General features: G+C 33.5%; 1 protein-coding gene across 2 annotated transcripts; it reads right to left on the minus strand.

The window, feature by feature from the left end:
* Nucleotides 1–4,132: 4,132 nt before the first annotated feature.
* On the minus strand, nt 4,133–23,704 carry LOC123699966. Of its 2 annotated transcripts, none has more exons than XM_045647025.1 (5): nt 23,402–23,704; nt 10,582–10,689; nt 8,484–8,561; nt 8,098–8,186; nt 4,133–4,486 (listed from the first exon to the last, which is right to left on the minus strand). In XM_045647025.1, the coding sequence occupies exons 1-5, from the start codon at nt 23,469–23,471 to the stop codon at nt 4,280–4,282; spliced, it is 552 nt and encodes a 183-aa protein (XP_045502981.1). In that variant the 5' UTR covers nt 23,472–23,704; the 3' UTR covers nt 4,133–4,279. The 2 variants fall into 2 exon arrangements, with proteins under 2 accessions (XP_045502981.1, XP_045502982.1); XM_045647026.1 differs by having other exon boundaries at nt 10,604–10,689; nt 23,402–23,416.
* Nucleotides 23,705–25,486: the final 1,782 nt, after the last annotated feature.

The following is a 25,486-nucleotide window of genomic DNA, read 5'->3' on the forward strand; positions in this document are numbered from 1 at the left end:
TAGATTTGCAATGCGCCCGCTGCTGTATATAATAGCACTTTCAACGACCACTTAGAGTTCAAAATCAAGCGTTGGCCTTGCATCGCATGAACATTGTGTAGGTTTTGTTTGTACTGCATAGTTATGTAGGTACATAATATGTATATAATTTAATGTTAACGCGTTTGAGCATTATTACAAAAAACAGGTATAAAACCAAAAAATGTTTATTTGGCCATGTAAGTTTACTGCGAAATTTATTTTGACACTAAAGCAAAGGCAGTTTTTTATTCCATTACAGTATAAACTATAAAGGGGTGTAAATTATTTTATTAGATTCTTTGTTTATCTCTGGAACTAAGAGAAGTTAAAAATAATAATAACCATCAGCATCACCTGTGGACGGCATAACTATCTAATTGATTTGGTGATCCGTAAGCATCGGAAACATACTCGTAGTCTTCTCGTATTTCTAAATATGATAATATTTAAGTATAGCTGTAGTTACACGAAGTTTTGTATTTGTTTGTTTAAGATAATGTGTGTGTCCGTCTGTGGAATCCCTAACAGGTTTAAACCGCTTTTTTTGGAAGACGAATGTGAATGCTGCTTTCTGAGAATTTTTGATATCTGCGAAATATAATGAATTACAAGTTGTTCAAAGTTATTTGAAGAACAATAGGGGATCCCAAAAAATGTTGGTAGGTAGGTACCTAAAAGTTTCAGCAAAATCGAATTAGGTAAATGCCTTTGAGTTTGGTTACAAGGAAGAAAAATTAAACTTCATACTAATAATACAAAGCAGAAGAGTTATTTGTTTGTTTCAACGCGCTTAACTCCACAAATAATATTATAATAATGTGATAAAACTATTATATTATCTGCTAGTTATTTACGTTATATGCCTATAGCTATAGCACTCACTTAGCTAACGCTACACATACAGGGTGTCGAGTGGCAGATTATATATATAAAAGTACTCTGTGGGCAGATTTCAATGTTTGAGGGCTTGTAAAAAAAGAACTATTATTTCTAAACAAAATATTTTTATTAAAGTCAAAAGAAGACGAGTGCGGATTTTATCTCCTGAAAATTACATTTTCCAAATGCCGCCCTTCTACTCTCACACACTCCTCAATCTATTCCGCATGTTGAGAAAAACTTGTTTGCAAAGGGAACTGGGAATTCTGTTTGTTTCAGCCCGGATATTTTCCTTCAGTTGCCTTATGGTTGTTGGATTTGATTGGTAAACCACAGTTTTTAGATAGCCCTACTAGAAAAAGTCACATAGACTTAGGTCTGGTGACCTGGGTGGCCACGGGATGGTGCCGTTTCGGGATATGTGCTTTTCAGGAAATAACTGCCGCACTGAATTCATTGACACATTTGCAGTATGAGCAAATCTTGAATAATCTGAATTTGGTATGGATGGAGCTTATGCTTTTTTCGCATAATGACCTGTAAAATCGATTTAGGAATTCCCAATATCGACGAAAGTGTGCGAAGTTATAAACGAGGATTTTCAATTACAGAATTCATAACAAGTTTAATGTTTTCTATCGTGGATACTGATGGTGCTGGACCCGGCCTAGGGTTATTAATGACTGAACCTGTAGCCCTAAACCTTGCTAGCCACGACTGTATCAAATTTATCGAAGGTCCATCTCTTAAACGATGAATTTGATAATGGTTATTAAACCGAGGGCGTGTTTTCGCCAGCGAAATCACCCAAAAAGTATGCCTCAATAGTATAAGAGCAATGCTCTCCGCTCCACTGCTCCATGGCGACTAAAAAATCCGCAGAGCTCACGCGCTGAATGACACCCCCCGCGTCCCCCTCGCACGTGGCGTTTTAAAACTAGAAGCGTTCAAACATTGAAATCTGCTGCTGGACACCCTGTATAAAACCCTATACCTATCTTCATCTTTACCGAGTAACATATAGGCTACTTTATGTAGGTATCTCGAGACTCGGGTCAATAAAACACGGCCAAACCCAGCCTACGAGTTTTTAGATTTATCACAAAAAAATAAGGAATTGGTAGTTAATTATGATTGAGAATAAATAAAGGAAAATCGGAAATATGAAACAATTAATCTTATCGGTATTTGCTTCGGTTCGTTGAACATAGAGTCTATACAGACTTAAGTAAATTGTTTTCTGTTAGAACAAAGATTTTCCTCTGACACGTGTTATGGAATAATAATACATATATAAACAATACAAACAGAACTTGAAAATTATACTTACCTACTTAATATTCCGCTTCAAATCATATACATATTATTGTATGGGTATTTATTTGCCTATATTATTAATGACAAAAAAAGAGCAAAGGAATTAGTGGTTTAAAATTTAAATAAGCTATTGAACTACAACATCTGTCAACTCGCACTTGGCCAGCGCGGTGAATTATGTTGAAAAAATCTGTTGATCATTTTATTACAGCAAAGTTAAAATGAATATATCAAGGTTGATCAATACCTAATTACATCTAAAGTTTTATAAACGCAGCATTTCTAAACATTTCTAATAATAGAAATTCTGTATAGTAGGCCAACGACACTTTAATCAATGACAGGCCAAAGGTTAAATTAATAAACACTAACAAAAGACTGGTGGGAGAAATTGTCAGGCATTTATTGCGTGTGATTTGTATAAAATAAAAATAAAGACAGACTTATCTACGCCACACAAAATTTGAAAGACGGATGTTTTTTTTTACTTGTAGAATGATTATTGCATTTTGATTGCGTAATATACCTACCTCTTACCTACCTATAATTAAATAACATCAGCTAAGAAGCAGATGAAAAATAGTCGCTTTTAATTGTTGTCTCATTGGCATCCTATCAAACAAATGCTTACGATATAAAACAATACTCCCTTGTCCGTTGTGAAGATTAATCTATACTAATATTATAAATCTGAAGAGTTTGTTTTTTTGTTTGTTTGAACGCGCTAATCTCGGGAACTACTGGTCCGATTTGAAAAATTCTTTCGGTGTTAGATAGCCCATTTATCGAGGAAGGTTATCACGCTACAACCAACAGGAGTGGAGCCACGGGGGTGAAACCGCGCGGAGCAGCTAGTAAAGAATACAACTACATAGTTAGTTACTTACCAAGTACTTACCTAATATTGTGCAAGTCATATTGTGATATATAATACTTAGGTAGGTACCGTATATTTTTTTAATTGATAATAATGTATCATAATTTTATTGACCTAAACCGGCAGCGAAAGCTTGCTTTCCTATATACTTACGAGCTTTTACCTTTTTTCCTTACGGAGTACCTAAACAACAAGCAAAAATTGTATCCGTCTTTTTCAATCCAAATCGGTGCTGCACTAACAGTCAGACTTTCGCATTCATGTATGTATTATTGTATTAAACTTACCTAATTTATAAACTTAGCAAAAGCGCCTGCAATATAAGTAGGTACCTAATACTGGTAGAGCTTAAATTATTTAATAATGTGTGCAAATAAATAATAAAATCCAATTATCTAACATTTAGTCAGTTTTATTAGCATGCTACCTATTGTTTATCTTCGTATCGAAAATATAAGGTATATTATTTTGTAGGTTCAATAAAAGTATAATGTGTTATTTGGAGTACAGCGCCGCGCCGCGCCGGTCCTAAAGCTTACCTTCAGTCTTCCAAACTATTATCTAATCTGTGATTCTGTAGAGTCAGGCTGAAGCCTGCTTATGGACTAATGATAAATGATAAATCAAAAAAATCTAAAGACGTCCTTTTACCGGGGAAAACATGTTGTTTCACTTGTTTTTGGTTAATAAAATATAATATTTAAGTACCTATAGAGAAGGTACTAAGGTATATTTCGTAACATTTATTTCTAGCAGCTAACTATATTATGTGATTTTAATGACTATAGGTGTTATACTGTTACGGTCTATCTATTTAAATGAATTACGAACTGTTTGACCCACTCTACTCCAGCTGCAGCGGCACAGTGCAGGCGGTGCCGAAAGTTTTGTAAAATGAACTTTCTTTATATAAATTTAAAACAAAAGCCTGACACTTTTAATGCTAATTACAAACGCAAGTTAATATGAACGAATAAAATTTACGAATTCACAAACACACAATATAATACGAATTCATACGAAATAATAACAAGGAAATCGTTCGAAAAGTATTTAATTAAATAGCGAATAGTATTTTTTTTAAGTCCCAATTAAAGGAAAAATTGGTTAGTAATTAGTTACCTTTAAATGGTGCTCTACATGAACCAATTAAGATATATTGAGAATAAAACAATAGATAATTACTTATGCATAAAATTCAATGGTTGCATTTGGGGCTGTCAAATTTATTGGATAATGTTTATCAAAATTCTTATTATGGTTATTTGATAAGTGAGAGTTCCTCCGTAGCATTTTTTGCACATAATTTTGAGTCTGTACCAATACGGAATAGCACAGGACTTCGAGGTTTTTTTCATTGTAGACACGCCACTGCAGATAACCACGTTGATTCTGAAAATATGCGATTATTGATTAAGAAGGTTTGAGAGAGAATTAGAAACATTAAATATTAATTGAAACAAAAACTCGTTTTTTATTTTTACTAAGTAACTTGTTCCGACGGAGATGTTTTTAACACGCTTTTCTAAGCTACCTCAATATGTTTATCGGTTATATATTAACCGATTCCTTTAGACTCGATTTTAACCTACTTTACGGACAGTTAATTCGATCTTTGAACACCAAGCAAGGACTTATTATTCTAAATAATAAAAATAAATATTGTAAAACAAAAACAAAAAATAAATATTGTAAAAAAAATTTAGTTTTAAACTAAGATAGTACTTAACTTAAAATTATTTAAATCTAAGTTGAATAATATCTTTAGATAGGTCACCAACAAGATAATATTTATTTTATTCAAATGCTCACACCTATTTCCTTCATTATTTGGTTAACGATTCTTTGTTTAGTCATAACAAAACAGTAGAACTATGAAATGGACGTGACATTTATTCAGATTATAAATTATGCTTGATTTGTATGAGCCACGTTTGGTGCAATCTACACTCACCGGCACGGAATCTTGGCCACTGCAAATTTTTGCGTAAAATAACACTATTTCTTTTCTACTACAAAATTCAATAAAAATTTAATCAAAACTAGTTACTTTAATGTTTTTACTAACTTTTAGTAATAATTGGAAGTTAATAAGAAGTACTACCGAGTAGATATGAATTAAACAAGAATTTACGCTTTTCCTGTGAAATTTAAATGATTTCTTAAAAAATGCTAAAAAATTAGAAAGAACGTTTCCATAAAAAAAATTGAACCTTTAAATAAAGGGTGTTTCCTTCTCTTGCCTTAAACACTGTTTGCATCCAGTCTGGCATACTCTAGAAGACATTTTTGGAGACCACTTGAGCTATAGTGTACCAAACGGCCCCAGCTGTATTTCTAAGCTCATCTAACATTAGTGCTGAGTTGGAATCGAACTTTATGTTTCTTTTAAGCATGTCCCAGATGTGTTCTATTGGATTAAGATCCGGGCTACGAGCTGGCCACTCCAATTTTTCAATAATAACCTCTTGAAGGTACTCTTATACGCATCGTACGACACGCGGACGTGCGTTATAGTGTATAAGTAGCAAATTTTCTTCACTGATAAACCTGTAATAGGGCTGAAAATGTTCCTGGAGAATTTCCTCGATGTACCTGATCAAATTTAAGCCATTATCTACGATAAATAACTCCGTGCGAGCATCGAAACTTATACCTCCCCATACCATTATTGACCCTCCATGAAAAATCGCATTTTGAGTGTGGTGATGTGTGAAAACCTCTCTTCTCGTCTCCTCTATACTGACTGTTGGCTATCAGAAGCTCGTAAAGTGCCTTAGCAGCCATCTGTGAACACCTCACGAGCGCACTGGCTGTGGGTCCAGTTTTCATGTTCTCGTGCAAAACGAAGACGTGCTTCTCTGTGATGTCTGAGGAGTTCTGGACGGCGTGCTGGTCTGAAAACCTTCAAATTAACTTCTTTCATTAGTCTTCTCACCGATTGCTCACTCACATTTATTATCCTGGTGTTTTAGAGCCGGTGGCGTATCCTAAAAACTGTCAGAAAGCCATTTCTGAGTATCTCTCGAACAATAAACGGGTCTTCTCGAGCTGATGTGCACCTCACACCTTCATTTCCTGGTCTGCACATGTGGCTGCCAGTCTCCTGGTATCTTCTCCATGCATAGTGCATCGCTGAACGAGGTACGTACTGTACATTAGGTACTTTACGTTGCGGCAGTCATTGGTCTAACATTGTGATGGCCTGAGTAGGTTGTTCAGATGTTAATGGCATTTTAAATTGTTTGTTATGATCATTGACTACAGTACAACAATAACAATATCTTAAAACGGCATAAAAGATATCGAAAAAAGTTTAAAACGAACAATTCGTAACTTCGGCTTAACCGCACAAATCACAAATTTCGAATAACTCTTAAAAAGTGGTAAAAGATTATTCTCAAACTCAATGATTTCTTACCATAGAATTAAACAAATAATATGTTAACATATCTGCATACAAAAAAATCGTGAAAAACACTTCAAACTTTTTTTATCGGCAAATTTGTAAGTGGCCAAGATTCCGTGCCGGTGAGTGTAGTTATAACACGTGTTAGTACCTAGTATTTTATATGAAAGTTATATTTATTACATGGGTATGGGTATAATTTATACAGCTACATATTTGTAGTCTTTGTAGATATACTTTAGATCTTACTTTATTCTGAAAAACTAAGAAGCATTTTTGATTTTACAGGTTTATAACTTAGTTGTATCAAAACAAGTAAGTAGTAATTCAAAACTGATCAACTAAATTTTCCGGGTTTTCGCCCTGGCCTGAGAAAATTATTATACACTAGCTTCCGCCCGCGACTCCGTCCGCGCGGATGTCGGTCTCCGCGTGGATGGTTATTTCTCCATTTTGAGTACCTCTGTCAATAACATCTTATAAATATTTATTGGACCCAATTCCCAAATACGGCTAGGCCTATAATAATACGCAACGTGTGTTCGCGGTTCTACGGAACAACGTCTATGGATAAAACTGAAAAATTAAGATTAATTTTTTTCTACGTATTTTTCCAGGATAAAAAGTATCCTATTTTACGCCCAGGATAATAAGGTATAATTATACCAAGTTTCATCGAAATCGAACCGCTAGTTTTCACGTGATGCCTTCACATACAGACAGACAGACAGACAGACAGATAGACAGACAGACAGACAGACAAAAATTTTTTTAATCACATATTTGGGTTTGGTATCGATCCATTAACACCCCCTGCTATTTATTTTTTCAATATTTTCAATGTACAGAATTGACCCTTCTACAGATTTATTATATGTATAGATTTATAATAAGATATTATTTGGAAAATCCAAAAGTGCACGACTCATAATGCTCATTTAATTATGAAATATAAAAAAATATATATATATATAGATATACAGTCTTGTAGTTTTCGTTTTTTATTAATTGCAATTAAACGACACTGAATTAATTAATCATTCGCATTCAGTGACCTACAATCGTCGATTAGAATATTTAAAAAAAAAAATTAACTCAAATGATGGATTTTTTCACAAGTTATAATGTTTTCAGGTTTCACACATGACGGACAGGAAATTTTTTTGACCTATTTCGGTGTTTTTTTCCAATTCTATTGAAGTAAATCAATTTTTAAAAAGTATGGGATTAATCTCCATTAAATTATCTCGACAATAGTATGCAAAATATCTTGATTCCGTGAACTAACAAGGCTATAATAATAAGAATAGCTGCAAAAATGAGGCGAAAAAAATTTTTCGATCGTAAAGCACTCTCTGATGCTTCGCATCGTCGTGCAATATTGAGGTAGTTACCTATATTATTTATTTAAATTAACGATAGCGCTTCATTGTGAAAAGCAATTTAGGCAGTGACTTTTCTGCAAGCACGCGAAGAATAAAATTGGAGGGTTAAAGTTTAATTTCCAAATTGGATGCTGTATACAATATTGACGGTAAAATGTAAATAAACTACATAGGAAGAAGTAGGTAGGTATTCCAACCGCTTTTCTTACCAAAGCCATATTTGTAGGCACGGTCATGACACTGGTGAATGAGGTAATAGCGTCTGTTTGCACCGGACATGGCAAAATGTCGCAAGGTTCTGAAATCAAAGTCAAACATTCAACCAGTCTATGTATAATAGTTATCTGTGATTAACCACAGATTTAACCCATTGAGCCCCAAGCGGCCCGATCAGTCCCAGACACAATAGATTTTCTATTGTGTCTGTGGTTCCGGGGCCTGAGTTATTTTAACTAATTTGTATAAGATCTTAATGAAGTTCAGTGAATGCTTCGAAGTTCGAAGAGATTCTATACGATCTATAAGAGAGACCTTTAAGAAAAGATTATACATAGTTACCTGAGTTAAAAAAAGACAAAATGATTTTGTTACTTACCGGGTGTAACCGGAGGTTTAGCATTAACGTAATTCAATTTGAACATCACATCCTGATCTAGTTCTAGTGATGCAAAATCTGAAACAGATATTAAAAGATAAGTTCATTATTATAAGACTAATGAACACAGAACAATGATTATTATCTAATTGGTAGGTAATAATCACAGAATTACCTTCTAGAATTACATTCCGTATGACTGATAATACATACATACAGATAAGATAGGTTGAGTCTTTGCATTTATATAGACAGAACATAATATAAAAGAGGTAGGTATTCGTACAAAATAATCATCACGATGCGACCATTTTTATTTTTTATACAGACACAAAAAAATAAAACGTCAAGGTCAAAAGCAAGATTGCCTTAAATTATATTTTTTATTAAGATTCTATTCGAACATTTTTTTTTATAGACATAAAATTAGAAACTTTTATTCCTGTCTACCCGTTCATAAATAATATGAGGTAATGTAGAATTCTAGTAGTTATGTTTTTGTAGAGTATCTAACATATTATATACTTATACGATACCTAAGAGCGTTTTCACATTGTCCGGTCCGATATCGGATATCGGAAGCCGATAGCCGATATCCGATATCGGACACAATTTGCCCTTTCACATTATCCGATAATATCGTCCCGATATTATGAGTGTTGCCAGAAACTGGAAAAGTAGATATATGGAGAATTAAAAAAAACAGTGGATGCATTTATGTTACAAAAAAGAAACTTTATTTTAAATAAAATAAATAGTAATAAATAAACTATGTTTTTCAAACCGGTTTAATCTGCTGACTGCGGAGTTTGGATTTGTACCCTCTGTAGAGTCAGAATCTAGTTTCAATATTCAATTTCATTGTGAGGCTTGTTTTTTTTATATGCTGTTTTTCTTTTTTTAATAATAGAACATGTTGTGTGGTCGTAGTGAATTTTAGAACTTTTTAATATTAAATCATGTACGACTGTTATGTTCTTATACAAATAAAATCAAATAAAATTCAACTCAGTATTAAAGCGACGAAACTGGCAAATATAAATTCAAATTACATTTACAAATGTAGGTGCTGTTATCTACCACCACCTACCACAGAACAGTAAATTACGTAGTACCACAGACTAATAATAATATAGCCATTTATAATCTAAGCATACGAGCCATGACAACCAAAATAGTAAACAAGCCAAACAAGCTCAAAAGTCGCCGCGCGTTCTTGACAAAATGTAAGGTCGCCGCATTCTAATTCTGAAATTTTAGAGAAAACTAAACAAAATTGCCGTATTGTAAATTTTCTTTTCAATAAAAAGAGTTTGATTTAAAAAAATTCAACTGATAGATCGTAGTTGTACATACAGTAAAAATAACTACAAAAAACAGCTGGAAAAGTAAAATATAAAAAAAGATTTGATATTATTAATTACTTAATATTATTTAGATGTGCTATTTATTATACAGGTTTGATATCGGCGCTAAAACAAAGCACTAAATCTATGACTCAATGACAACAATACAATAAACAGCTTACAGCACAACAGTAGTCCAAGTAGGAGGAGGAGCGAGGCAGAATGAGTAAATAAAGATAAAAGACACTAATATTTCGAAGATACGGTTGAATTTAAGAACGCAATATATTTTTGTTTACTTCAGTTCAGCCAATTGCCGTATATATTATAGGACGGTATTAAAATAGCTCCCGTAAAAATAGTATTTTTAATGCCTTTAAATACTTAAATGAATGTTTTCTTAATAAAAAGGTTTAAAGTAAATGAAAGGATTTTTTTTACATTTAGCGCCTAGAAATGACTGAAAATACACAAACTAGTGCTTTTTTTGCTGTTGGTATACTACCTTTTCGAAAATTGAGTTGGTAACACTGAACATTATCGTCCGATAGTTCACGGGAATATCGGTGTTGGCTCCGATATCCGATATCGGACCGGACAATGTGAAAGACAGGTACCTAAATCATACATTAATTTACTTAGCCTCCGATATCGGATATCGGCTATCGGCGCCCGATATCCGATATCGGACCGGACAATGTGAAAACGCTCTAACGCAACAGTATATAAACCGATATAAATGTATACTATACCTGCATAAAAGCGGACACTCACTGGGACACTTTCCCCCAGTGTGACATAGCAAGGCAGACTTCTTCCACATCCATCTATGTTAACAGTCACCAAGTCGTAAGCGGACCCTTGAAATGACCATGCAATAATTAATATATACACTGATGCATTCATTTTGACTTAGTTATACTTATTTAAATTACCTAATTATCTGCTAGCATAGGAAAAAGTCTAAATTGTGATTAAAATTAATTTAGAACAGTTTATTTTTCTAGGTATATCATAATATGTATATTGTATATACATATATGTGCTATTTGCTCGGATGTCAGCGAGCTTTTCAGCTTTTTAATAATTTAAAATTAAAACCCCCATATAGGTATATTAGGTAGGTAGTTTACTCTTTGGTTAAAAGTTAAAACTATAGATATGGCGTGAGGCAGTTTTGATCTAAGTACAATACAACTAGCTATATGCAAATCGTTATTTCGCAAGTTCGCAAAACTTGATAAAAAAATAGTGTATCTACTAAAATAACAAAACCTTGAATCTTTTAAGGAAATAAAATATGTAAAAAACGCTAGAAACTTGATTCGGTTCTTTTCGACAGAGATAAAATACCTACTGCAGCTTAAAACTTCATAATGATCGCTATAGGAACAACTAAGTATAACTAATGTAATAACTCAGGCCCCGTAACCACAGACACAATAGAAAATCTATTGTGTCTGTGTCTCGAAAGTGGGCATCCACAAACCAAAAATACAGGCTGTCCCACTATTGGTATACTAAGGACCTTGTAATTTTGCATACACTGATCACGTAAAAAATACTTAGACTCCAAAATTACGTCAAAAAATTTTTGCTACATTTTTCCTGAAAATCCATGTTTTCTTCTCTAGCTTAGTTTTGCATTTCTATAGTTTTGCATACGCTGAGTACGTAAAAAATACTTACCTATAAAATTCCAGACGAATTTTTTTGACAAATAGATGAATTCTTAAAACTTAATGTGTACACCCCTAACAAGCAACCCGCTCTACTTTGCCACCCGCACATGAGCTATCGCTCACATTAGCGAAGCCGTATATGCCGGCTGCGCGAAGCTAGAGACGAAAACATGGATTTTTAGGAAAAATTAAGAAAAAAAAAATTGGCGTAATTTTGTGCAAAACTACAAGTCCCTTCGCGCTTAGTATAAGTACCAATAGTGGGACACCCTGTATATGTATGCCGCATATAATATTATGTATGTAGATTGCTTTATCCAAGATAAAAACTAACTAAGTACTACTACTACTAACTAGGAATGCAAGAAGCTTATAATATTATCTAATACACTAGGAATGTCAAAATTTCTAGCGCCATCAAAAATATGATACTAACTAGCTGTTATCATATTCGTTACCTGATACATATAACTATTGAATAAACATTTTAATACTTACGAAGTATTCATTGTAGATACATAATATTTATTACATACAAAAAAATCAATATTAGAATAACATGGATTGGTTCTATCATTAAATACCTAGGTAGATATAATCTAGTTTTATGATTTTTTTTAAAGTAGATAGTTGGTATGCGGACTATATTATTGTATCTACTTAGTAAGAATAAAAATAACCACATATTATTATAGCTGATTTTATTGTAGATCTAGCTTTCAGCCCGCGGCAGCAATAATTAATATTAGATTCTATGAACATTCACCGATTTAAAAAAAAATTAACCTGTATGCACTAACAATCTTAACAGCTATAAATTACACGTACAAAAAGGATTAGCAAAAGAGTTTTAATGAATTCAAATGCAATGTTATTTTTAATTTATCGTTTTATCAGCGTGGAATTAAGTGGGATTAAGAATGGCGTATTGAATGTACCTACCTAATGTTTTTTTTAACCGACTTCAAAAAAAGGAGGAGGTTATCAATTCAGCCGGTATAATTTTTTATGTATGTACTCCGATTACTCCAAGGTTTCGGAACCGATTTACGTGATATTTTTTTAACCGACTTCAAAAAAAAGGAGGAGGTTATCAATTCGGCCGGTATGTTTTTTTTTTTTTTTATGTATGTACACCGATAACTCCGAGGTTTCTGAACTGATTTACGTGATTCTTTTTTTGTTCGATGCGGGATGGTGTCGAATTGGTCCCATAAAAATTTTATTCGGATAGGTACCTATAGTAGTTTTTATTTTATGGGCATTTTTGCAAGTGCAAGTTTGAAGTCGGTTGTTTTTAACGCAGTTATCACTTGTTATTTGATGCGGAATGGTGTTGAATTGGTCCCATAAAAATTTTATTCGGATAGGCCCAGGCCACATACTCCAAAAATGATATAGTACATAAATATATGTAAAGAAACTTCATTTCTTTGAACCTATTATTTTGTTTATTGGATTTGAATTTTGCCGCTCGGCATAGATAATATTATAACATTAGTGAGACATACCTACGACAGAGGTCGCGAGAGAACTAATAATGGCGAACGACGCCAAATAAAATTGTGATGTGATAAGTAATGTTTGAACTGTTTAAAATTTAAATTGTGTGCTAAAGTTAAATTAAACTTTAAATGTCGTTTCTTTTGTTTTCAGAAGAAACACATCGTTTAATTTAAAATCCCTTATAAAACGACATTTCTAGTTATGAAAATGGATAAACTACGATTCCAATTCGCAGTTTTAGCGGGATCAGATGGAAAATCCAATGTGGTGTGCATAACCTCAATCGAGACTACGGATGGACGCATTTTTAATATTCCAGATGATTTAAAACCTGCAAGTAAGCACACTAGTTTAATATCTTCGGATGTATTCACTAAAATAAAAAATTCATTAAAAAAAAGACATCAGACACGTGCAGTGTGGATACCTTTAAACACAGATTTGAGGAACATATATTTAGACGAAGGCGAAAATTTACAGTTTGGTGACCAGTATTTGGAAGAAATTACAAGAGAAACCGTACCTTTACTGAGTAATAATAAAAACACCACAACAGAAAATAAAAATATCAGTAAAGTAGCTGAACGATTCATGATAGAAAAATTTTCAAATAAAAATTCGAATGTAAATCAGTGGATAACTGTATTTGAGAGTGAATGTGAGAGATTTGAGATTTTAGAAGATAAAGAGAAGATTGAGATATTGAAACATTTATTAGAGAAACAATGTATAGATTGGTATACCAGTATGTTGATAAAACTAACTGTGAATTCAAACTGGATAGAATGGAAAGAAAATTTGTGTGAAACATACGGAAATAAGGGTTGGACTCAAGAGAGATATGCATTTAACTTCAAATATCAAGCTGGATCACTACTGGAATATGCAACTAAGAAGGAAAGACTGTTATTAGAAGTAAACAGAGATATTGACACTCAAACAATGATTAGTATTATTGTTATGGGTTTACCGGAATACATTATGGATAAAATTGACAAAAAAACTGTAAAATCAACTGCCGCACTATATAATGAAATAGGTAAATATGAAAATTTAACAACCAAAAAAAACTACTATAAAACAAAAAGATATTATGATACTAAAGATATAACAAAACCATATATTGAAAAAATAACAAAACCATGTAAGATTTGTGAAGGGTTAAATAAAGGCGTCAGATATCATCATGAAGATAAGTGTTGGTTTAAACATCCCAGTAAGACATACAACAGTAAAGCTGTAAATAATTCAGTGATAGAGGTGGAATTAAATAACAATGATACAAAAAACGAATAATAACACCATTAATTAAAGTCAAACTAATATTAAATGGAAAATTAGAAGTGTTTGGTATATATGACTCCGGTTCTAATGTATCAATAATTAATTCCAAATTATTAAGGGTGAAAGAAAGTGAAAATAATTTAAATAAGGATAACCTAGTTACAATTAATGGTGTTAAAAAGACTAATGGTTTGACAACAATAAGAATAAAAATTTTAAAAATTGAAGAAAATGTTGATGTTTATATTGTCGACAGCAAAGAGTTTAAATATGATTTTTTAATTGGTCTGGACCTTATTAAGAAATTTAAACTGATTCAAAATGAGGATTTGGAAATAACTCAAAAAACTGAAGAAAAAAATGTTACAAATGAAAATAAAGAAATTAAAAAAGAAGATACATGTGGAAAAGTTTCAATAAATTTTAATGAGCACATATTGGAAGAAAATTTCAAAATAAACATGGGCAATTTAAATAATCAACAGAAGAAAAAGATCTATGAATTGATTGAAAACTATAAATCCATCTTTGCGAAAGACAAATATGATGTTGGCACTGTCAAAGAATATGAGGCACGTATAGATTTACTCATGGACAAATATTGCAGTAAAAGACCTTACAGATGTTCGGTTCAAGATAAAATAGAAATAGAACAGCAAATAGCAAAATTACTTGACAAAAATATTATTGAAGAATCTTATAGTCCATTTGCAGCACCAGTAACACTAGCTTTTAAAAAGGAAGACAACAAAAGATCAAGGCTTTGCATAGATTTTAGAGAACTAAATAAAATAGTGGTACCCCAGGCTCAACCGTTTCCATTAATAGAAGATCTTGTAATAAAAACAAGAAATTCAACATATTTTTCTACACTAGACATAAATTCCGCTTTTTGGTCAATTCCTTTAAGGATTGAAGACAGACATAAGACTGCCTTTGTAACACAAGACGGGCATTATCAGTGGACATGCCTACCATTTGGACTAAAGACATCGCCAGCTATTTTCCAAAGAATACTCGGTAATATTTTAAGGAAACATAAGCTTACTGACTTTGCTGTTAACTATATTGACGATATACTTATATTTTCTAAAAGTTTTTCTGAACATGTTCATCATTTAACAGTATTATTGGAAGCTATAAAAACAGAAGGTTTTAGACTTAAATTTACAAAATGTATGTTCGCCTCTGACTCCGTTAAATATCTTGGTCATATTATACAAAAAAATACTATAAGCCCCTTACGGGATAATTTAATTTCAATAAAAGATTTTCCGGTACCAACCTGTCAGAAAAATATAAGACAGTTTTTGGGAAAAATTAATTTCTATCATGAATATATACCAAACAGATCAATTATTTTGGATCCTCTTCACAACTTACTTCGTAAAAATCAGACTTTTATTTGGTCTTCAGATTGCCAAAAATCTTTTGAGGCTATAAAACAATTATTGTGCTCAAAACCAATTTTAGAAATATTTGATAAGAACTTACCAATTAACATTTATACAGACGCTTCCTTGGAAGGTATAGGAGCTGTATTGAAACAAATACAACCAAATGGAATTGAAAAACCAGTTGCATATTTTTCAAAAAAAATAAACAAAGTACAAAAGAAAAAGAAAGCAATATATTTGGAATGTTTGGCGATCAAAGAAGCTATAAGATATTGGCAGTTCTGGTTAATTGGCAAATCATTTACAGTATACACTGACCATAAACCTTTAGAAAATTTAAATATTAGATCAAGGACAGATGATGAGTTGGGAGATTTAACTTATTATTTATCACAATATGATTTCAAAATCAAATACACTCCAGGAAGAGAAAATATTGAAGCGGATTGTTTAAGTAGGAATCCTGTACTAAATGCAAATGAAAACTTAGATGATACATTAAAAATAGTAAATTTGATAAAATTAAATGATATTATTTCGGACCAAGAAAAAAATGAAGAGTTACAAAATAAAAAAAACAGTTTAATATTTAAAAACAATGTCTATTACAAAAAGTTTAAAAATTATGAAAAGATAATTTTATCTGAAAAATTCAGTAAACAATTGATTCAAAACGTCCATAAAAACATGTGTCACATTGGTGTAAGACAAATGCTTAACACAATAAGTCCATTTTATTCAGCAAAAAATATCACAACAAATATTAAAATACATTGTAAAAATTGTGAGACTTGTATTAGGAATAAAACAAGAGGGCAAGAAAAATATGGTTTAATGTCACAATTAGGTCCTGCTACCAGACCTTTTGAGATAGTCTCAATCGACACAATTGGAGGCTTTGGAGGCAAACGATCCACAAAAAAATACTTACATCTTCTTGTGGACCATTTCACAAGATATGCTTTTATTATTACATCAAAGACACAAAATGCTAATGATTTTATGAAATTAATAAATAAAGCAACAGACTCAGACACAATTGGGATGCTCTTCTCTGATCAGTACCCAGGAATCAACTCAAAAGAATTCAAAAATTACTTAAAGGAAAAATCAATACCAATAATATTCACTGCAGTAAATTCTCCATTTTCCAATGGTTTAAATGAAAGATTGAATCAAACTCTAGTAAATAAAATCAGATGTAAAGTTAATGAAAATAATTATAAAAAAGCATGGACAACGATTGCTCATGACTGTGTTGATAAATATAATAAAACAAAACATTCAGTCACAGGGTTTTCTCCTAAATATCTATTAGAAGGCACAAATATATCTTGTTTGCCAAATGAACTTAAACATAGAATCTCAGAAGAAGATTTGCTCAGAGATAGAAAGATAGCATTCATAAATAGTTTAAAATCTCATAATTACAACAAAAAATTATTTGATAAACATAGAGCTAAGTTTGATTTCCAAGTAGAAGATATGGTATATGTTGAGAATGGTAGTAAATTAAACAGAAATAAATTAGATGAATTGAGAATTGGTCCGTTTAAAATTATTGAGAAGATTTCAAATTCTATTTATAGAATTAATACTGGCCATAAAAAGGCAGAGTCGAACCTCTTTCATATAACGAAACTAATTCCTTTGTCTTTAAAGTAGAATAATAAAAAATAAAAATAAAAAAATGTACCTATTTTATACTTAATGAAAACTGTTAAACTAAAATTATAGTATGTATGTAGTATTAAGAGTTAGATGAAGCTATGTTATGTTATATTATGTGTATTCAAGCATTTGAATTAGAATATATTAGTTTTGTGTAAATTATATTGCAAAATATGTTCTTTGGGGGGGGAGATGTAAAGAAACTTCATTTCTTTGAACCTATTATTTTGTTTATTGGATTTGAATTTTGCCGCTCGGCATAGATAATATTATAACATTAGTGAGACATACCTACGACAGAGGTCGCGAGAGAACTAATAATGGCGAACGACGCCAAATAAAATTGTGATGTGATAAGTAATGTTTGAACTGTTTAAAATTTAAATTGTGTGCTAAAGTTAAATTAAACTTTAAATGTCGTTTCTTTTGTTTTCAGAAGAAACACATCGTTTAATTTAAAATCCCTTATATATATTTTACCATTTTTACTAATTTCTGGAACTAGGTGATAACAACAACCTAACAGACAGCTGATATAATATATTGCCTTATAGCCTACTGATACTGATATATTATGCCTACTGAAATTCCCACAGAAAGGAAATGCTCATTTACATTTAGGTACGCGGGTGAAATCGCGAAACGCAGTTAGTACAAAATAGGGATTAGATATATTATTATAGCCATGCTTTTTTCTTCCATCTCTCCTTTCGAAAATTTATTATTCCTTTCAGCATAAAAATTGTGCAACCTTGAATATTAAACTCAATGAACATTGAAAATGCAAAATTGCAATGATATTCATTCGCTTATTTTAGCTTGTTATGTAGCTATTATAAAATTTTTAACTAGTAAATACAGTTTTTTTTTTTATTAATTTTATTTTAATAGATATAAGTAACTAGGTAGTTAGTTACTTAATATTTTGTTACAAAAACATATCATAACATATTTAAACAATACTTTACTTAGGTAGTGCTAGTTACTAGTGTTATACCTACTTAGTTACTGGTAGAATCCGTCTCTAAAGTCTCTATTCACTATTGGGATCGGGAAGGTCTTATATTACCTGTGCTTATAAGTACCTAAGTATCATATTTATTTACCCATGCGGATAAAATAAATTAATATTAAAGAATTAAAATTATCTACCTTGCGATATAGTCAATAATTTATTGTATGTTAAACGATTTCCTCTAAAATCACTTCTAACAATACACATATATAAGTATTAGAAATTCATAAAAACAGCTTAACTTTAATCCGTTCTTATCTTTACAGAGCTACTCGTATTTTATATTACACTAAGCTTTTTTTATGCTGGCTTAATAAATATTTATCGCAGTTGCAGACAATATACTTACTTTTACTTACAGATATTACCGAAATATTCTAGTTAATTGAATATAATATAAATTATATTATCTAATAATATGTAGATATCATAGAATTAGATTACTTATATTATTATGTTCCGATATGGCTCGACTACTATGAGAAAAGCGATATTGTAAATTTCATTTCTTAATCCTTATTAGACAGCTATAATTTCCCAATAACTAGGTATTATTATTTAATGGTTTCTTTTGTCTGGGGCCTCCGTTTTTTGTTGCCCCGAGACAACCAGACCACATAATACATATCAGCACTATTAACTATACCAGACTTAAATCCGGCATTGATTAAATGTATGCGTCATACATATTATTATTTTTTTTTAAGATAAAAAAGTGTCTATTAATCATAGTTTACGTACCTAAGTACATAAGTAATAGGTATATATATTATGTTAACCGCTTCTTTGGCCTACCCAGGCAAAAAGTACTGTAAGTGCCTAGAATGATGGACGTTATGATCTATTCTACATTCTACTGATAAATCGTGAAAGTTTATGAGTATGGATTAGGGCATGCAGAACCGAGTCCGGTTCCAAGTTTCTGAAACCCGGTTCCAAATTGAGCTCAGAACCGGGTAGAACCGGGTTACCCGGTTCTTTTATAATACCTCGGAAAAAAAACGAAATTAAACAAAAGTTACTGTAAAAGTACCTGATGGGCCTTTTATTTTACGCGGCTTGTGTCGGGTTCATACGCACTATTCGGGTAGCCGCGTTGCGGGTAGCCGTCCGGCTGACCGCAAGCACAATTATGTACGTAATATTCATTTCTATGCGCACTGCGATGCGGCTACCCGCAGACCGCTCCGGTTGCTCGGAGAGCTGCGGCCCGAGTGACGGCCAGCCGGACGGTTGCTATACGCACTGTGCGGTTCAGTCTGCGGCTGCCCGCCATTGAGTGAGTGTGTGCACGTGGTTGCAAAATGCTTGCTCTCCTCTCGTGTTTGCAAATAAGGATGCACCCAGTACTTCTTTCTTTGCTTTTCTTCTATACGTAACGTGTGTAAATGTAGTAAATAGCTGCAACTTCTTCCATTTCCATCTTTGAAATGGATCGACATGACCGCAAATCGCAACGGTTTTTCAACCGCACTATGCGGGTAGCCGCATTGCGGGTAGCCGTCCGGCTGGCCGCATTCGCAACAGCATCCTGCGGTCAGCCGGACGGCTACCCGCAATGCGGCTACCCGCATAGTGCGTATGAACCCTTATTTTATTAAATTAATAAAGAAACAAAATTTCAATACTTCTCTTTATTTATCAGTCTTATAAAAGTACCTTGTTATCATAATATCACCTATAAACTTAAACCTTATTCATTAACTGTAAACATGGGCGTAGCCACGGTGGGGCAGGGTGGGGCGCTTGCCCCACCCAGGCTTTGACCTGGAAGGTACCTAACTAAATCTAAAAATTGAATTATCCAGGTACTAACTACTAAGCTTAATATCCGTAAGAAAATTCACACTCGATTCTCGAAAGTCGACAGTCGACACAGAAAATGAGATCAAAACATTAGTATTATTTACCTCTACAATGACTGATTAACAAATAATTGTCATACGCCCAGCGACCAAACGGCTGAAGATAGGGACACATTTTGGATCTATTTCGTGATGTGGTAGGTGAACAATAAGGTGTTTTGAATAAGAATAATTCGAATAACGAATTACACACGAAAAAAGAAAATAGCTGAGGCTTCTATGTTACATAAGCTGTAAGAAAAATGAGTGTAGTACAGTTAGTTACCCCACTATTTTATCAAATTTCAATTTTGTTTTAAGTTTCACGTTCTAAAGAACGTGTCACGTGAGTTACAACTCAAAAAAATATGGGCCTTAGAAAAAAAAACTTTCAGAAAATATTACACAGAATAAAGTGAGTGTTATAAAAAAGTTTTCAAGGTAAAGAAGATGCCATCGCAAATGCTATCGCGCCTGCGAACGCGCCTGCGAACGCGCCTGCGAACGCGCCTGCGAACGCGCCTGCGAACGCGCCTGCGAACGCGCCTGCGAACGCGCCTGCGAACGCGCCTGCGAACGCGCCTGCGAACGCGCCAGCGAACGCGCCAGCGAACGCGCCTGCGAACGCGCCTGCGAACGCGCCTGCGAACGCGCCTGCGAACGCGCCTGCGAACGCGCCAGCGAACGCGCATGCGAACGCTCTTGCGAACGCGCTTGCGAACGCGCTTGCGAACGCGCCTGCGAACGCGCCTGCGAACGCGCCTGCGAACGCGCCTGCGAACGCGCCTGCGAACGCGCCTGCGAACGCGCCTGCAAACGCGCCTGCGAACGCGCGTTCGCAAATGCCTACGCAAATGCCTTCGCAAATGCCCTTGCAAATGCCCTCGCAAATGCCCTCGCAAATGCCTTCGTAAATGCCCTCGCAAATGCCTTCGCAAATGCCTTCGCAAATGCCTACGCAAATGCCTTCGCAAATGCCTTCGCAAATGCCTTCGCAAATGCCGGCGGCGCAGCCGCCGGCCGTGCCACCGGCATTTGAGGTTCGAAGACCTGGATGTGACTTTGGGTACATACAGTTGCTAGTTACATATTATTTTTTTATTGTTGCCCCACCTTGAGCCCATGGCTAGCTACGCCCATGACTGTAAACTGTAAAGCAAAAAACCGGCCAAGTGCGAGTCGGACTCGCGCTATTTTTTATATTGTTGTAACTTTGGAAATATATGTTTCTAGCAATTTTTTATTTATCTGTGTTATAAGACGTTACTTTTACCAAATTTAGAGGCTCTGTGTTCATGAGAAGTACCCTGTAGGTTTAGAGTCCCATGCGAATGTCGAAATTTTCGAAAATTTACAGCATTTACGTCTGTATCTTTTGATGCGTTGGCTTGTGAGTTTGACTTTTTTACAGCATCAAGGGACCCGAAGACTTGAGTATTCGATATAAATTTCAGCTTGATACCAAAAACAAAAACATGACAGGATCAATATATTATGAAACCTTAGATCATTAAGTAATGAAATAGCATTTCAAATTCACGACAAATCGAATGAAAATATTTCAGTAGCCTATTTTTTGTCATTTTTGAAGCCTAATTTTTTTTGGTAATACATCCGTAGGAAACTTATAGCATCTAAGGTTAGACAACCAATCAGAGCCACGCTTGAGGCGTGGCACGAAAATTCGCGATGCACGTGAGTCTGACGTTGCAGCAAAATATAAATAATACTTTATATTTTAATATTTTGGTCGGAACCGGGAGAACCGGGTTTCAAGCTATTCAGACCCGGTTCTCAAGATCTTCAAAAAACCCGGTTTTACCCGGGTTTTTCGGAACCGGGTAAACCCGGGTGCATGCCCTAGTATGGATAGACGTAACTGTAAGGATCAATCAATATTTGTTATTCTTCACGAAAACACATTTAATCGGCTCTATAATAAGTATGAAGACTACCCATCTATCTATAGATGATGATGGAATATACAGTACCTATGTTTGTGACACATCTCAGAGGTGAACTTTTATCCGGGTACTCGGAGATCGGCTCTAGCTAATATATAAGTACTTCCTAACAACTGATGAATATTTTTACTACAGATTAATTAGATATTATTGGAGATATCTTTTTGAAGAAATGTTTTGGAAACTATTTTACTGAACATTGCCTGAATACGAACGTAAAATGGCAATTTTATAATTCATAAATATTTCAGGATCTGCACATTTACCATTTATCATTTTTGACACTAATCTATAATACACATTTCCGTTTACATATATAAGCACTTTATCATAACAGGAAAACCACAATAGCTAAGTATTGTGTAAGTAAACCAAAGTTAACCATTAATTGAGAGTCCATGGATTTTTTGAGATTTCCTACGGTGTAGTATAGACTATACTATATAAGGCGTAAGCTATGATATTCTATAATACACATTTTAGCATTTTTATCATAACTCTGTCAAACAAGAGATTAAAACACAATTCTATTTATCTACCATGATACAAACAAATGATAATAAAAAATAGAAATAATGTTGGTGTTTCAGATTCTGAGGTTGTGCTTTAAACAGGAAGCATTACATGCCAGTAATAATAATCTGCGTATATAAGCTGTATAGGTAATTAATCTTATTACACAATATTCTTATAAATTCAAATTCAAATTCAAAATTCAAATTATATTTATTTGCAAGAATGTAACTAGTTACAAATTATAGATGTTTTCATTACAATATTATGTGGCTAATACATTCTACCCATTTATTGGGTGTGCAAATATTAAAAAAGAAAGTTGATTAGTTTAATTATTTAAATGTACACACAATTCAATTTTCACAATTACGCGAACGCACTACGATTTACACGATTATATCACTACACACTTCACTTATCACACACAATTCAGTTTACACTACTTCAAAGTCATAAATTCTTCAATGTCATAAAATTGTTTTACCATTAACCAGTTCGTCAGTTTATTTTTGAAAAGATTTACTGGTAGTTCCTTGAAATTGTCCGGTATTTTATTATATATTTTAATAGCCATAAATGTTACACTGTTTTTAGCTTTGTTGATTCTACACGTTGGGAAATGTAATTTGTTTTGGTATCTTGTCAACATATGCGTATATATTAGTAAGTTGAATTATTTTTTGTAAAACTTACCGCAGTCCTCGAAAATCACAGAGGCGCGGGTCACAATGACAAAGAATAGCAACAATGAGATTCCCAACATTCGTAGATACCTTATTCAATTGCATACAAAGCACATAACACTGGCTCAACTAATATACCAAATTGGGCCCTACAGATTACCTATCACATGATATCACTAGTCTTTGGAATTCAGCTGCATTAAGCCCGATGATTTACACATATAATCGTTTTAATTAGCGAAGCGGATTTAGCGCTAGGTACGTGTTAATTGATTAGTTCAGAAATTGTATTGTTAATTTAATGTTATACGTATGGATTAGGTACGTAACATTAATGAGTCAGATAATGTATGTGGAATAATATATACAGTATATAAATAATATATGTACTTACTATCAATTTTGTAGATATTTAAGTTCACATGGAGAGACAATGGACTTTTATATTGTTTATTTATTGTAGCATTTTATATTTGTAAAGGGTAATTTGACACAATGAACATAATGAAGAATACATAGAATAGAAATTAAAGTCTAAAAAGTTAGTCTTCATTTTCAAAATGTACCTATACCCCCGCTCGTATAAAATCCAGTTCAACAAAATAGTTACTTACATACAACATATTATAGGTATCTACCTACTGCATGAACCTGAAACATTGCAGATATCATTGGTCATACCGGGAAATGAATACAAATAAATAATAAATAAATAAATAAATAAATATTATAGGACATTAATACACAAATCGACCTAGTCCCACAGTAAGCTCAATTAAGGCTTGTGTTGTGGGTACTAGGCGACGATAAATATAATATTTAATAAATACATATATATAGATAATAACACCCAGACCCAAGAACAAATAATTGAGTTCATCACACAAATATTTGCCCTGACCGGGGATCGAACCCGGGACCGTCGGCTCAGTAGGCAGTTACTTTACCACTGCGCCAACCGCGTCGTCGTACAAGATGTATGTATGTACAATACAAGATGTATGTATATGCTTATTCTAAGTTTAATTCGATGGATGTTTCCGTAGGGTGCGACTGGGATTCCTTATGACAGTTGGGAAAAGAGCTGATGGGTCGCACATCTCGTCATAGCTCGTCATAGCTGCTCCGCGCGGTTTCACCCCCGTGGCTCCACTCCTGTTGGTCGTAGCGTGATGATATATATATATATATATATATGATATAGCCTATAATCTTCCTCGATACTCTTCAGCTTTATAATATTAGTATAGATTTGCGTATCGATTATTTGTTTGTTATAATATGTTATGTTATGTGACTGTTTCACACTAGGTAATAATAATTTATGACCTAAGTTTATGACATAATCTGCACAGCTCAGTGAATTGTTTCAACGTGGTTTCAAGTACTTTCAACAATCAGCAATCAATCAATCAATTATCTCTTCAACCAGGAGCTATACTAGTAGTTACGCATTGCATCAATATACTTATTACTTAGGCTTGTTGCACACAATACTTGTTAACATACCTACTTAAAAGCAATTGGAAAGGATAAAAAATTGGCAACCAGTTAACTTTCAGCCGTTTCAGCGTATTCAAGAACTCACGACTCGAAAAGGGTTTATGCGATTTTTTTTATCTCCACATTAACCATAGAACAATGGCAAATTAAATGAATGCATGTAATCTAGCTAAAGCTAAAGCCGGCCATTGCACCTGCTTCAGGTAGGGAAGTAGCCGGTTTTAGACCTTCTGCATTCTGACATTGTCTACTTCTTCTTCTCTTTATTTATAGTCTCATCCAAGAGAGGGACTTCGTCAATATCGAGTGTAAGGGTGCCAGCAACGTACAACAGTCCACCAGATATGTGCTATTGTACGTTGCCGTGGATGCGTTCGATGTTCATCCACCAATCATATTCATTGATGCATACTTATAGCTAAGCACTGGTGGAAATGGGTTGAACTATGATATGGCTTATGAAGAAGTGTGTGATGTTTTGCATGCTATGCATAGTCGCTAATCGCTAGTGGTATAGCTAAGTCAAGCCTGTCTATCTCCGCGTGTAGGTATTAAAAAAATACCTACCTACAGGCGGTTTGATTGGATAACT

The sequence above is a fragment of the Colias croceus genome, chromosome 18, assembly GCF_905220415.1.
Source record: "Colias croceus chromosome 18, ilColCroc2.1".
Classification (NCBI taxonomy): Eukaryota; Metazoa; Arthropoda; class Insecta; order Lepidoptera; family Pieridae; genus Colias; species Colias croceus.